The following is a 16,242-nucleotide window of genomic DNA, read 5'->3' on the forward strand; positions in this document are numbered from 1 at the left end:
GCGCGGTGACGCAGCCCGGCATGGCGGCCGCGGAGCCGGAGCGCAAGAGGAAGCCCAGCGAGGCGGCGGCGGAGGGCGGGGAGGAGGACGAGGAGGAGGAGGAGGGGGAGGAAGATGGGGAGCGCTGGGTCGGGCCGCTGCCGGGGGAGGCGGCGCAGGCGAAGAAGAGGAGAGGTGAGGGCAGGGGGGTGCGGGGTGGGGGGACCGGGAACAGCTCCAGGGATGGGGCTGCAGCCTCTGTGGGCGGCCCGTGACGGGGCCGCACCGCCTGTCCTGCTGCAGGTGGTGCTGAGAGGAGGCTCAGGGAGACCTCATTGCTCTCTGCAACTCCCTGAGAGGAAGGCGTGGGGAGCTGGGGGTCGGCCTCTTCTCACGGGGAACTAGTGATAGGACTAGAGGGAATGGCCTCAGGTTGTGCCAGGGGAGGTTCAGGTTGGAAATGAGGAGACATTTCTTCTCAGAAAGAGCAGTCGGGTGTTGGGACGGGTTGCCCAGGGAGGTGGTGGAGTCACCGTCCCTGGGGGTGTTTAAGGAAAGGTTGGAGGTAGTGCTTAGGGACATGGTTTAGTGGGTGACATTGGTGGTAGGGTGGTGGTTGGACCAGACGATCTTGAAGGTCTCTTCCAACCTTAATGATTCCATGATTCTATGGTTCATCATTCCCCCAGTCCCCGCTTTTGCCTGCTGCAACTTGGGTGCTGTACCTAGAACACTTGCCAGTGAAGACTGAGGTAAAAAAGTCATTGAGTACCTCAGCCTTCTCCATGTCCCAGCTAACCAGGCCTCCCATTGCCTTCACGAGGGCCCACATTTTTGCTAGCCTGCCATTTATCACTGATGTACTTACAGAAGCCCTTCCTGTAGAGCAAGGCCATTGTCCTTTTGGAAAAAAATGAGCTGTGGTTGATCTTCTGTTTCCTGGCAGGCCCTTAAAAAGTCTTGAAATTCTTTCTAAATATTCAGACAGCCAAGGTAATAGTTACTTTAAAAGGGGGGGCACCTGTATGGGTAAAAGAAGACTTTGGCTTTAGTCTACCAAGAATCAAGAATTCTGAGCACAAAGCCAGAGTGGAAATCCCATTTATGTTTGCACAAAGTCCTAATGTTCTCTTTATTAAAATTGGGAGTAAGGTATTCAAAGGTAATGATGGTGAACAGAAGCTTAACAAAAGTTTTTCTTAAAAACATTCATAAAATACATTTCCTGATTTTCCTTTTATTTTTTTTAGTCCTTGAATTTGAACATGTTTATCTTGAAAATCTACCATGTGCTTCAATGTATGAACGCAGTTACATGCACAGAGATGTCATTACACACGTGGCATGTACCAAGTAAGTCTGTTTGGTTTTTTTCCCCACTGTATGTTGTCATCAGAGATGTGTTCTTGTATATACTGGGAAGTTTTCAGTGCAGAAATTTAATAAAGGAAAGTTATGTGCAGATGTGGCATTTCAAGTTTTTTTGAAAACTTTGAAAACTGAGTGTAAAGGAAAGGACTTATAAGCAAGATAAAAATTGTTTAAATAGATGAAAAGGGGTTCTTAAAATCCATATTGCAAAGTGCAGTATATGCAGCAGTAGGAAGTACTGAATGCAACTGAGTGAAATATGATTCAGCAGAATTGCACAGGTTGAGGAGATCGTTTTCTTTTCTTTTGTATGTGTGTATCTATTTTCAAGTGTATGTGGATATACATATATTTTTAATAGTAGCGAATAGTATCTGCTGTAAAACCAGACCTAAATGAGAAGTCAAACTTACATAGTAAAAAACGATAGTATTACATATTTCTTAAATTCAGGCTGTTGACCTTTCATAGATGAATGCAGAGCACATTAAAATAATTATTTCTCTTTCAGGATTAATAGTACCCATTGAGACAGACTGTTACAGTGATTTGTTTAAAGTTCATTTTCTATACTATCTTAGTTCTAGTGTCATAATGCAAATTATTGTCCAAAAGTGGAGTGAAGTATGTGTATTTCTGTAATTCTGTATTTCTGTTTTTCTTCTTTTGTAATTGTAGGACAGATTTTATCATAACAGCCAGTCATGATGGACATGTAAAATTCTGGAAAAAAATAGAAGAAGGGATTGAGTTTGTTAAACACTTTCGTAGCCACTTAGGTAAGAATTTGCTTTTTTTTTATAGAACTTACCCCTGCTGCCCAAGTTTGAAGAGGGAGTGCAAACAAAAAGGAGAGGGGTTCTGGGACCCGCTTACTGCAGTCAGGGATTAAATGATAACTACCTCTCTTCCTTCATTCCCTTCTCCCGTACATTCACCTCCCAAACTGCAGGAGGAATAGGGTGTGAATAAAACAGGTGAGATGACTCCTGCAGAGATCCCCTACATCCTTTGCAATGCCTTGTGCTCTGCTTGTAGGGAGAACGTCTAGGACAGAGAGAAAGTGTCTATTTAAAAAAGACGAGCAGGGTACATAAAATCCAGAGATCTTTAAAAAGATATTACTTTAAGCTATGGTACTGTCATCACCTACCATCTGTACTATGCTAAGCATTAAGGTACTCATTGCTATTACACATGATGATCTGCCTGATGGAAAAAACAGTCTGATAAGCACACTGTCACAATAAGAAAAATAATAGGAAATAGTAAAAGTACTGTTTCTGTTTAGAATTTAAAAAAATGTTATGGCAAATTCTTGATTTTAGCTATCAGCTTCTCATTATGTACAGAAACAAAACATGAGAATGAAGCCTACCAAGTGTAAATAAGTACTGTGAAAAACTTGTTGAAGTCTCAGTTGCAGAGTAATTTCGATTATTATGCATGTTAATGGCAAGATTGTAAGAGTTAGCATTCTGCTGCGTTTTGTGTCTTGAGTGATGCAAGTCTAAGAGCTCATTTATTTCTCATGTAATAATCTTGTTCTCTTTTTTTTTAATGAATATTTTATATTAAAATAATTGTAATCATAATCTCCCCCTTAGGTAGATGGTAACTAGTTCATCATCATTACCTGATTGTAAACAGTGATAGCATACAAAATGTGTGGTAGTAAAGAAATAAAGAAAAAGAAAAACAAAAACCCTTAACACAACTTTTTAGTTCAAAAAAGATGGAGAAACAGCTGAAGCAGTTTTAGATGTCTGTATGGTTTTTGTTTTTCTGTGGAGAACTGAAATGAAGAATGTCCCTTTCCTGTGTCTTAATAGTATGTTACGTTGTTTAAACAGGTGTTATTGAGAGTATTGCTGTTAGTTCAGAGGGGGCGTTATTTTGTTCAGTTGGAGATGACAAAGCCATGAAGGTGTTCGATGTAGTCAACTTTGATATGATCAACATGCTGAAACTTGGGTAAGTTGCTTGGTTCTTGAAAATGTTTAGGATTACAAATGGGAATCATTTTACATAAGAGCTAAGTAAATAATTCGTTCTACTTGATTATTTTTTTTTGCCAATCAAATGTAGCTGAGGAAGTTGAGTTATTGAAAATGATGTATCCAGTGAAGACTGCTTGCCTGAGTGTAGAAAAATGTATGACTGTATGTACCCTTCAGATGAGTGTAGTAGGACTACACCTGTCCTCAGCATCTAATGTTAAGCAGAAAGATGTGGTGTTTCCTGAAGTATTTAGCTAGACATCTTTATTTTCTTCTTGTTGTTTGGCACTGAATTTAAAAATTACAGCTAACTAACAGTTCAGCTAGAGAAGAAATCTGGCCTGTATGTATTATTTGTCATCATGTGCTGTGTTAGGGATAGCAATTTCTTCTTCTGTTAAAAAGAATATAGTTTTCCTTAGTCTTGCTATTGTAGAATTGCTGTAGTTACAAAGTATGTAGATAAAGAATTTGGGGGAAACAGGATTGTATGTTACTGCAATTATATCAGTAGCATAGGAAAGCCAGGCACACATCATTGCAGGAATGCATTTGGAAAGTGGGAGGATCAGTGGATGCTGTAATAAGAATGATAGAAATACTGATGTTTCCAAAAGCCTTTTGAAATTTGAAAACATTTATTCCATGTAGTCTGCTATTTGCTGATTAATTGTGACATTGAGTCGAGGTATAAACTCAAAAATGTTCAGTATTGGCATAGTTCTTTTAATTGAAATTAGTGCTAAGATTTCCACTGCTTTGAAGGCTATTGTAACTATATGATATTTGGGTATTTTTCAGAATGTCCATGTAAACACGTATGTTAGCTGTTTTCTGGTTATATTATGAATAACATCATCCAAATAACCTAATTGGCTTATAGGAATTGATTCAGTCTTGTCTGTCTGCTGTGGAAAAATTCAAGTCAGGCGTAGTCATTTGTTTCTGCTGGTGTTTTGTACTTAGCAGCTCTGTATGTCACTAAAAAAACCTGGTAAAACTATACCATGAAATAAAATTAATTTAATATTAAATATATATTTGTTATAATAGTGATTTTTTTTTTTGTTTGAGGATTCAAGGGGAATTAAGGTAGATTTTAAATCCATTTTGCATCAAGGATATCCTGAATTATACTTTAAAGTTTGTCTATACTATATCTCTGACATATCTCTAAATAGTTTTTCTCAACAGCAGTAATCCCTTGTATAAGCTTGTATAAACTCCCCTCCCTTGTATACCTTTTCAGAGATAATTGGATTTGACTTAGGGTGAACTTTTTAATGAAGAAAAGTATACAACTGTAACACAAGCATTACTGAGAATAGCTTTTTAAATTTAACATTCATTGTTTTATTTTCTGCACTAATGCTTATTGAGTATCTGGTTTCTGTTTACCTGACTGAGAAAATTTTAATGGCTGTTTGCTCAGGCTTGCAGTGGTTAATGTAGAATTCATAAATGCTGTGTGGTCTTTTCACCTTGTATTACCTTGTGTTGTCTGCTGTGATAGGTACATGCCAGTATGTTTCATGGTTGATTAGCTTTGTCTGAAATTCTTGAGATCCTTTCATTTTTAACTAATTTGTACAGTGTAGCTGTCTGCAGATTCCCATGCTTTATGCTTCCATAAATGGTCTGGAGAAGGATAGGTGTTTCTGCAGGAAGTGTGTGTAACATTGCACAGAACAATGAGACATTGTATTTATTACCCACCACCACCGCTTTTTTTGGTTTTTTTGATTCTGTCCTTTGCAGTGAAAATCCAAGTGATAAGTATCTGTCATTCATCAGGCCTTTGATATCTGTTAGTCTGATAGGATTCTACATATGAGTTTCGTATGGAGACTCATATCATTCCTTCATTGTGCCTATCATTTAGTTCTGGAGTTCCAGTTCTTGGAATCTTTGCTTACGGACATTTTAAAAAAACAGTTTTCATAATGAAACAAAAAAAACCCTTAGATTATTGACCATATTTCTGGTTTGTTTTATTTATAGATTACATTTGCTAGTAGCCAGTGTGTTCCTTCTTAAATACATTCAGAACAGCTACTGAATGTACTGTGATTGTCTTAGTTTTGTTTATATCTGGATAATTAAATTACATTTTTTTTTTCAGTTATACTCTTCAGTAGGTACATTGTCTTCATTTGCAGCGAAGCATTAATCACTTAGAGCCGGGAGAGCAATGCTATTGACTCATAAAAATTGAGTAGCAATCTTTAATACTACTCAGTGCTGTTTATTTGGATTTCTATCCTTTTTCTTCTTTTATACCCACCTACCTAACCTGTGCTGGTTTCTGTCACAGCCTCTTTATGAAACAATGCGGAAGCAACACAAATGGGCTGAACCATCCACTGATTCATGTTGCTTGGAAAAGCTTGGTGATAACACTGTTAAATTTTAGCAAGATACGTATTAGCAAGATGAGTAAATAAAGTTCAAAATTTGCTCCAGATATTTGATTTCAAATTTATAGCTTAATTTGATTCTTATATGAGTAAAACCATCTGTTCTTATTTCTTTGTTGTTGTTGTTGTTTGTTTTCCTTCCATTCTTTGTTGCAGCTACTCTCCTGGCCAATGTGAATGGGTATATTGCCCTGGAGATGCCATATCTTCTGTTGCAACATCTGAGAAGAGCACAGGAAAAATATTCATATATGATGGACGAGGAAATAACCAGCCACTTCATGTTTTTGATAAACTCCATACATCCTCTCTTACTCAGATACGGTTGAACCCTGTCTTCAAAGTAGTAGTGTCTGCTGACAAATCTGGAATGATTGAGTACTGGACTGGTACTCCTCATGAATATAAATTTCCCAAGAATGTGAACTGGGAGTATAAAACAGATACTGATCTATATGAATTTGCTAAATGCAAGGCGTACCCATCCAGTATAAGTTTTTCACCAGATGGCAAGAAAATGGCCACTCTTGGGTCTGACAGAAAAGTTAGAATTTTCCGATTTTTGACGGGGAAGCTCATGAGAGTCTTTGATGAATCTCTGAGTGTGAGTTGGGTCTTGCTTCTCTTCTTTGAGACTTTTTCTCTGTTTGACTTCACTAACCAGCACTTTTACCTACATTATCATCTTCATTTAAAGCTGAACTCAATTGTTACGTTTTTCTTGCAGAAGAGGTTTTCCCTGTTCTCTTCCTTGCTTCTTACATTGCTTTGCCCTGAAATTCTCATTGATTTGTTAGCTATTGAGTGATACTGAGTTGTTAATTTTCATTTATGTTTTCATGTTGCTAGATTTCTTTTTATTAGAAAGTAATTAGAAAGAGTAATTAGTAATTACCATTTCAAGTAATAATTGTAATAATGAAACAAATTTATAATCTTCTCAAAGCTCTGCTAGACAGCTACATACTTCTTTTTCTTTGCTTGAGCCTAATACAACAGCATGGCTATAAGGTCATTAAAATAGTATTACTTGTTTTTATTTTAACTCTTCAGGTAGTTTGAGCTGTGTAGTCTTGCTTGGTCTTTGCTTTCTATGCATGTGAATTAGTGTTTAACTGTGTCAGAATTTTGAAGTATGTTAATGTGATTTTTTTTTTTTCTTTAGATGTTTACTGAACTTCAGCAGATGAGGCAGCAACTACCAGACATGGAGTTTGGCCGACGCATGGCAGTTGAGCGGGAGCTGGAGAAAGTGGATGCAGTAAGATTAATTAATATAATATTTGATGAAACTGGACACTTCGTTCTCTATGGAACAATGTTGGGCATTAAGGTCATAAATGTGGAGACTAACAGGTAAGTTTTAGTGGAGATAGATAAATTTGTTTCAGAGTCCATACTTAATCACTCATATTTAAAACAATATAACTGGATGTTACTAAGCTTTTTGTTGTTATTTGGGATCCTTAAGTTAGACTGTTGATTAAAAATATTCCCATGATTATTACTGGGTCATTTCAGTTCAGAGCTTGGTAAAATGAGAAAATACAGCAAGCATATTCATATTAAAGATGAGAGATGAATTAATCTGTGGCTGACTGGATATAACAAAGTAAATGTGGATCATGCAGTTTGCTTTTTTATAGGGTAGGGAGTCTGACTAGAAAATTACGTAGCAAGTTTGAATAGAGAAGCATTATAATTACAATTAGTAAAAATTGTTTAGAGGGGCTTTTGGTTGCTTTACATTTCTTGCAGTCAGAAAAGAGATACTGTCTGACTGTGAGCAGCTAACAGTTGTTACACTTTTCTTCTTCTCGTACTTCAGGTGTATTCGTATCTTGGGAAAACAAGAGAACATCAGGGTGATGCAACTAGCTTTGTTCCAAGGAGTAGCAAAGAAACATCGTGCTGCAATCACTATAGAGATGAAGGCATCTGAAAATCCTGTTCTGCAGAATATCCAGGCAGATCCAACAGTAATCTGCACAGCATTTAAGAAAAACAGGTTTTACATGGTGTGTGTGGTGTTCATTTAAGTAACTCTATTCTTCTATTGATGTTTTCTCTATATTATTTTTTGATTTTCTACTTGTGCATTTTCCATGCTGGTTGTCTTTAATACTTGCAAACACAACTTTTCTAGAGGTGTCCTTTTAAATTGCAAGTACATTCTAGAATTTTTAGTTTAAGCTAGCCAAAAATTGTCTGGAAATAGCTTCGTTGCCTCTAATTTTGTTTTCACTGTTGCTCAAGTAGTTAAAGAAACTTGAATCCTTTTAGCTGTCTCAGTTACAGTTCTCTGAGAAAGGGTGCAGACTTCTGGTCTAGTTTAAGAAACTTACGTAAGAACATTTATAAAAAACTAACGAGGTATTGTAGTGATAAAGGAACAATGATTAGCTATGTATAAATTATATAACAATAATTAAATTCTGGGTAGCATCAGGACGCAGTAGCAGTAAGTGCTTTATGGGTAAGTGAAAAAGACAGATTCAGAATTTAGATTTTAGTTCAGATGCAGTGAAAAAGACAAGCAGATCTGGAGTAAGTATGTAGTACTTGGTCTGGGATGTGATCAGAGCAAAGGTTAGAGGTCAGTCTGTCTGTTGTTAGTTGTGCTTGAATTTGAATCATGTTTGAATCATGTTTTCAGTTGGAGCAAAATAGTATATTTTCTAAACATTCATGTGGTTAGTATAAAGTATATAATGGAATATACCACTCTGAACAGTTTAACAAGAAAGGAAGAAAACTTAGAACCCATATGGAAACATCACTCTTTCTGCAGAAAGCATGAGTACATGGCGAGTGAATGCATGCAGAAAATTAGTGATTGTCATTTGGTACGTAATTGTACATACTTCTGTGGATACTTGTGTACTCTGATATTTATTGTATGTCTTGCTTCTTTAAGAGGTGCTATAAAACTTTCAGTTCTGAGGTTTCTCTTAGTTTAAGTTGAATTTGCAGTTTTTCTTATAGTTTTGCATTAATACAGTATTGGGATAAGAGAATTTAGTTTGACTTTGTAATGAAACCAGCAATTTTATGATGAAACCAAAAGTTTTGTCTGAATGTAGTAGAACACAATGATTCTCCATTACTTTCTAAAGAAATGGTGCTGAGCTACTACTGTGGGCTTTATTTGGGAAAGGGGAAGTTTAGAAGATAACAAATTATAAAAAGTTATTTGGACTTACATGTATCCGTACTGGAATTTGTGACTGGAAATGCTGATAATGAATGATGGTGAAATGTAGTCTCTGAATTCTGAAATGAAAACATCTCAAATCTAGTTGGCTGTCTAGGAAGTTAAATCTTCACATTGATGTCTCGGGTGCAGAGTGCTTTGTAAGATAAGGAAAAACAAAAGAGAAATACAAACTCTTACCTTCAGTTCTTTTGTTTTTCAGTTTACTAAACGTGAACCAGAAGATACAAAGAGTGCAGATTCAGACAGAGACGTCTTTAATGAGAAACCTTCTAAAGAAGAAGTCATGGCAGCTACCCAAGCAGAAGGTCCCAAAAGAGTTTCTGACAGTGCCATTATCCACACAAGCATGGGAGATATTCATATCAAGCTTTTTCCTGTCGAGTATGTATTTGGCAGTTTTCCTGTTGCTCCATTTTGCCTTCCTTCTGTGTTTTTTTGGTGGCAGTACCCAAGATTTAACTTCCAAGCTAGGAATGATTCTTTTCCTCATTTTTTATTGTTCTCATTCCTTGACAGTTTTGTAATACCTCAAGCTACCACAGTGTGGCTCTTGACAAACACTAATAACGTGTGGCAAAAATAGGTCAAAGCATCAGTGGGATTTTTTTTTAATGTTTTTTGCTCTTTTATTTATTGGTTAAGGAAGTTTCTTCCTGAACTTTTGTTTGTTCTCTAAATCTCAGATGTGGCTAGGTCATGATGGTTTGCTGTGGCTGTGCAAGCTACATATTTTTGTAATGCAGTGCTGTTCGATTTCTGGTAACAACAGACAGGGAGAAGGCAGAGGCTGGTGACAACAGGCATGGAGATGGCTGAGATACCCAGCAAGTTCTTTGCATCAGCTTTCAGTGCCGTTCAGGCTTCCCACATCGCATTTCCCTGACCCTCAGGGCAGGGGCTGGGGGAGCAAAGTGCCTCCCACTGTAAGCAAAGAGTGGGTTCAAGACCACCTGGTGAAACTGAACAGGTACTATAGGGCCCAATGCAATGCATGCCAGGGTCCTGAGGGAACTGGCTGGTGGAATTGCCAAGCCTCTCTCCAGCACATTTGAAAAGTCCTGGCAGTCAGGTGAAGTCCCCAGTGACTGGAAAAGGGGAAACATCACTGCAGTTTTTAAAAAGGGTAAATAGTACTGTTTGCAACTTCCAAACGTGGCAATTGTATTACATCTTAGAGTATTGTAGATCCTTCAAGATCAACTTAAAATTATTACTAGCATATAGCGTTAGTGCAGTGTATATCCCAAACTGGGCATATAATTTATTAAGTGTTTTGTGTGTGATTATTGAAGTTTTTGTGTCAGCATTACTCCATGATACTAATACATGCAAAGATTTTTTTTATGCAACAGTAGATTTATATATGATGCCAACTTTGCTATAAATTTAAACCTAGCCTATCTAGGTGTAGTCCATGTTTCTCCAGAAACAACTGCACGTTTTGTCATAACCACAGTTAAGGCAACACAACCTTTATTCTAACCTGTAGGGCTGTTAGCCTTCCATTGCTGTATTAACTGATTTCTCCTTCCATCAAAACCTAGTTCCTGTAATTCTTACTTGTAGCATATAGGTTGCAGAAAGGGTACAGCATATACTAGTGAGTGACAGGCCAAGCTACGTTATTTATGACTTTTTTTCTAATTCTTATGACAGTATGTCAGTGTATTTGCATGCACAGTATTGTTAAGTTCATTGCAATGTTTTTTTTAGATTGAATACAAGAGTAATATCAGTCTTGGTTATGGTTATGTTTGTCCTTTCTTTTCTGGTATTTCCTGTTGTCGGAGCTTTGAAATTAAAATCTCTTCAAGATAAAAGTGATTCAAAAATTAAAGTACAGAATTGAGGATGTGGCTTTGTACGCCCTTTAAATCTCTGCCCATGTGCTCCTAGACTAATATGAATGACTACTTCTGTACTGCTTAGCAGGAGCTGGGAGTGAAGCCTGTCTGTTCCATTAGTTACGTTATTGGTGCTGTTTAACAAGATGCTTTAGAGTATGACTTAAGCCCAACTAATGTTCCTTGTCACAGCTAAAGTAACTCCACAACCATGGACTTAACCTGGCTGTTGTCTGGTTTACTGGGAAAATGTGGGTTACTGTAAATCTGCATATGCAGATCTACTGTGGCTACTAATCCATTTCCTAAAACCAGTGAAAGAACTAGCAGAAAGAACTGCAGCTCTGGTAGCATCTACTCTTGGGAGAATGGGGGGAACACACAACAACAAAAAAATCACAAGGTGAAAGGTTTTGGTTTGGTTTTATTACATCAGTATTGAATACCTTTTCACCCTAGTTCAGAACAGTGTTTGTCAGTAATGCCAAAGGAGGAAAACTGGCTTGGTGTTGACTGCAGAGTTGCTCTGTAATACTAAAACAGTGTGGTTTCAGATTTTACTTTTTGTACACAGCACTGGACACCTTACATACATGGATTAAGAGAATTATAGGGTTAAAAGTAGTAACACCTTTCTGCTTATGGAGCTTATATTCCTTAATTGGTTTTGTGTATCGAAAATATGTAAACAAAAAGCTGGAGAAGGAATATGCAGTCAGTAGTGTCTTGACTTAGGCTTTGAGAAAGATTTGGATCCTGACCACGCTTCTGACTTCCCGTGTAGTCATGCAACCTTATACTCCTCTCAAGTTTTGTTTCCATCTCTGGGTTTGAGAAAGTGGGAGGCTGGTTTATCCTTATTTGATCCCTTTTGTAGTATGCTGAAACAGTGCTCAGCACAACAGCATCTGAGTCTCACCTGAAATCTTTATGGCCTTGCCACAATACGGTTAAATATGTATTGTAGCCTGTATTTTCTGTTACGTGATTTTAGGTGCCCTAAAACCGTGGAAAACTTCTGTGTGCACAGCAGAAATGGCTATTACAATGGACACATATTTCACCGTATTATCAAGGTAACTTGTAAAAGTTTTTTTTTTTTTTTTTTTTTTTTTTTTTAAGTTTTACAGAATGTAACTTTGTGGTCAGCCCTCTCTGCTAGCATTTTTATTTGACCTTTCACACAAGGCTTTCTGGAACGGTTTCATAGTTTGCTGAAAGGTGTCAACAACACTTGAGGTTCTAATGACCTTTATCATCACTTCATGAAGCTTTTTAATAGGTGTCCCGCAACTGACAAGGTGGAAAAAATCTCAAAATTGAGAGAAAGATCAGTTCGGCACTCGTGCTTGAATTATGATTTAGTTTCATCCCAGAATGGCATTTCTTGTAAGGCTTCTTACTTCTATTGCGCTAGAATTAATACAGCCTAAGTCATTGCAGAGGGTAACAGTTATGTTTCTACCCTTCACTAACAAGAACAATGAGTAATCTTGTTTGTTGTTGTTTTTTTTAAACTCAAGTAGTTAATTACCACCTTTAGCCCTTATCCACAGCATTTTAACACTCAATTTTGTTGAAAGATGTAATGCAAGTTTGAAAAAAAGCAAGCTTAGCATAAGCCATTTTTGCTTTTTTGTTCTGTGGGATGATGTAATAACGTTTAACTTCTGTGCAGGGTTTCATGATTCAGACTGGTGACCCAACGGGTACAGGCATGGGAGGTGAAAGTATTTGGGGAGGAGAATTTGAAGATGAATTTCATTCAACTTTACGACATGACAGACCATACACACTCAGCATGGCTAATGCAGGACCAAATACTAATGGATCCCAGTTTTTCATAACAGTAGTGCCAACTGTAAGTAATATTAAAAGTTTGGGTTAAGGCCTGAGATGCTAACTGCATAGTAAAAACACAGTAACTTCTCTGATAGAAAAAGCAACACAATACTGTTGAAATAACCTTTTTCTTGTTATTTTGCAAGTGGATGCTGCACACAAAGATGTACAATGTGTAGGCTTCACTGAAATGATCATCTAAAAATAGGAAGGTGCTGTGATCACAAGACCTTTTGACTTGGGGAGTAAGGGCCTTACCCGATTCTTAGTAAAACACATTTTTGCAATTGTTTATTACTAGAATATTTTAGATTAATGTATGTGTTCAGTTTAATAGTCTTTAGATATAAAATATATCCATGTTCACTTATTCTAGGTCACTTTTCTTCTTTGGTTGGTACCTAACCCACATATATGTCTTTTCTTTCTCCTCCTGTACCTCAGCCTTGGCTTGACAACAAGCACAGCGTGTTTGGACGGGTGACTAAAGGAATGGAAGTTGTTCAAAGAATCTCAAACGTAAAAGTCAATCCCAAAACCGACAAACCCTATGAGGATATCAGCATCATTAATATCACAGTGAAGTAAGCTAAGAGTTGAGGGTTCCAACTTGAAAAGAAAAACCTCAGCATTGTGGGACACAGAAAGGACCTAGAATGAATAAAAACCTTTTTGATAATTCCTGGATGTAAGAAGTGGCAGGACAAAGCAAACACCAGTTCTACTGTTTTTCATGTACCTGAAGTGCCCTAAGCGTGTATTTCTGGTAACTCTGTCTTTTAAAGTAAAAACATTTGCTTGTTTCTTACAAAGTCTAGTGTTTTTCTTGTCTCTTCTATACAAGATTGAAGATGCAAGTCTATACCATGGCTCATGATAGTGTTTTTAGAATATAATCAAGGTATAGTTTGTACCTTTCTGATATTTATTTGCATCTTCCATGTCTAAACCTTCTTATGCTAGTGACATCTTTGACAGAGGAAGAGGTCAGAACCCTTAGGCTATGTCTGTATTGCCAGCACTTGTCCTCATGGGGGACTTTAACTTCCTGGACATATGCTGGAAATACAGTACAGCCCTGAGGAAGCAGTCTAGAAGGTTCCTGGAGTGCGTGGAAGACAGCTTCCTGAAGCATGAAATGGTGGAGTTCTTGGTGAAGTCAGGAGGGGGGGTCAGTATAACTGCTATCTTGGACTTCCAGAGGGCTGACTGAACTGTTCAGGGCACTGGTAGGGAGGGTCCCTTGGGAGTCAGTCCTGAAGGGCAGAGGGGTCCAGGAAGGCAGTCTTAAATGCGCAGAAGCAGGCTGTCATTGTGCGCTGTAAGATGGGCTGGTGGGGAGGAAGACCCATGTGGCTGAACAGGGAACTTTTGCTGGGCGTCTGGGAGAAAAAAAGGGTTTGTCTGGTGGAAGAAGGGACAGGCAACACAGGGAGAGTACAAGGAAGTTGCCAGCATATGCAGAGAGAAAATCAGAAAGCCAAAGCCCAACACAAGCTCAACCTGGCCACTATGGTTAAGGACAACGAAAAATGCTTTTATAAATATATTAACAGCAAGAGGAGGGCCAAGGAGAATTTCCATCCTTTACCGGATGCAGGGGGGAACACGATACTGAGGCAAGGAAAAGGCTGAGGTTCTTCAATGCCTTCTTTTACATCTGCGTTTACTAGCCAGACCACTTATCCTCAGGATACTCAGCCTCCTGACCGGTAAGTCTGTGACAAGGAGCAGAAGAAACCCCTCCCAGTTAAGGTGGAAACAGTTAGGGGCCTGCTGCTCCACCTGGACTCTGACAAGTCCATGGGGCCAGAGGGGATCCACCCGAGGGTGATGAGAGAGTTGATGGATATGATTGCTGGGCTGCTTTCCCTCATCTGTCAGTGGTCATGATCATCTGGAGAGATCCCAGATGACGGGAGACTTGCTTATGTGCTGCCCATCTACAAGAATGGTCATAAGGAGGGCCTGGAGGACTACAGGCGTGTCAGCCTGACCTCGGTGCCAGGGAAGGCGATGGAACAGGTCATCTTGCATGCAGTCACACAGCATCTGGGGGACCACTGGGGGATCAGGCCCAGCCAGCATGGGTTCATGAAAGGCAAGTCCTGCCTGACCAACCTCATCTCCTCCTATGACCAGGTGACCCACCTGGTGGATGAGGGAAAGGCTGTTGATGTAGTCTACCCAGACTTCAGCAAGGTCTTTGACACGGTCTCCCACAGTCTTCTCCTGGAGAAGCTGGCAGCCCAGGGCTTGGACAGGCCAGGGCTTGGACAGGTACACTCTTTGCTGGGTTAAAAACTGGCTGGACGGCCAGGCCCAGAGAGTGGTGGTGAACGGAGTGAAGTCCAGCTGGCGACCGGTCACCAGTGATGTTCCCCAGGGGTCGGTGTTGGGGCCTGTCCTCTTTAATATCTTTATTGATGATTTGGGTGAGGGAATTGAGTGCACCCTCAGTAAGTCTGCAGATGACACCAAGCTGGGGGGTAGTGTCGATCTGCAGGTGGGTAGGAAGGCCCTGCAGAGGGACCTGGACAGGTTGGGTCAATGGGCAGAGGCCAATGGGATGAGGTTCAACATGGCCAAGTGCTGGGTCCTGCACTTCGGCCACAACAACCCCATGCAGCGCTACAGGCTTGGGGCAGATTGGCTGAAAAGCTGTGCAGAGGAAAAGGATCTGGGGGTGCTGATTGATGCTCGCCTGAACACGAGCAGGCAGTGTGCCCAGGTGGCCAAGAAGGCCAATGGCATCCTGGCTTGTATCAGGAATAGTGTAGCCAGCAGGACCAGGGAGGTGATCGCCCCCTGTACTCTCCTCTGGTGAGGCCGCACCTCGAGTACTGTGTTCAGCTTTGGGCCCCTTGCTACAGGAAGGACATCGAGGCCCTGGAGCGTGTCTAGAGAAGGGCTACGAAGCTGGTGAAGGGCCTGGAACACAAGTCCTATGGGGAGCAGCTGACAGAAGTGGGGTTGTTTAGTATGGAGAAGAGGAGGCTCAGGGGAGACCTTACTGCTCTCTGCAACTCCCTGAAAGGAAGGTGTGGGGAGCTGGGGGTCAGCCTCTTCTTGCAGGTAACTAGTGATAGGACTAGAGGGAATGGCCTCGAGTTGCACCAGGGGAGGTTCAGGTTGGAAATGAGGAGACATTTCTCCTCAGAAAGAGCAGTCAGGCATTGGGATGGGTTGCCCAGGGAGGTGGTGGAGTCACCGTCCCTGGGGGTGTTCAAGGAAAGGTTGGAGGTGGTGCTTAGGGACATGGTTTAGTGGGTGACATTGGTGGTAGGGGGATGGTTGGACCAGATGATCTTGGAGGTTTTTTCCAAACTTAATGATTCTATTATCAACAATTAGAGTGTTGTGAATGTTTTGCTATGACAATACATAATCTACCTCTTCAAAGGTGGTCCACATTCATTTGGACTGAATGAGCAAGTAACCAATTTATTCAACTGCAGTTTATGAAGTGCTGTGCAAAATGTGCCCTTTTTTTCTTTAAATGCTTCCTTTCTCATTATTTTAGCCTTGGGTATCTGTTTTTGGCCTGATTTTTCTCTAAAAGCCTACAGCCG

The 16,242-nt window shown here is 39.7% G+C and overlaps 1 protein-coding gene across 1 annotated transcript; it reads left to right on the forward strand.

Annotated features, from left to right (window-relative positions):
- The first annotated feature begins 20 nt into the window (after positions 1 to 20).
- On the forward strand, positions 21 to 13,482 carry PPWD1 (peptidylprolyl isomerase domain and WD repeat containing 1). The gene is made up of 11 exons (XM_048079528.2): positions 21 to 174; positions 1,230 to 1,332; positions 2,029 to 2,129; positions 3,204 to 3,324; positions 5,924 to 6,371; positions 6,933 to 7,123; positions 7,596 to 7,785; positions 9,184 to 9,365; positions 11,823 to 11,904; positions 12,507 to 12,689; positions 13,115 to 13,482. The coding sequence occupies exons 1-11, from the start codon at positions 21 to 23 to the stop codon at positions 13,256 to 13,258; spliced, it is 1,899 nt and encodes a 632-aa protein (XP_047935485.1). The 3' UTR covers positions 13,259 to 13,482.
- Positions 13,483 to 16,242: the final 2,760 nt, after the last annotated feature.

The sequence above is a fragment of the Anser cygnoides genome, chromosome Z, assembly GCF_040182565.1.
Source record: "Anser cygnoides isolate HZ-2024a breed goose chromosome Z, Taihu_goose_T2T_genome, whole genome shotgun sequence".
In the NCBI taxonomy this organism is placed as follows: Eukaryota; Metazoa; Chordata; class Aves; order Anseriformes; family Anatidae; genus Anser; species Anser cygnoides.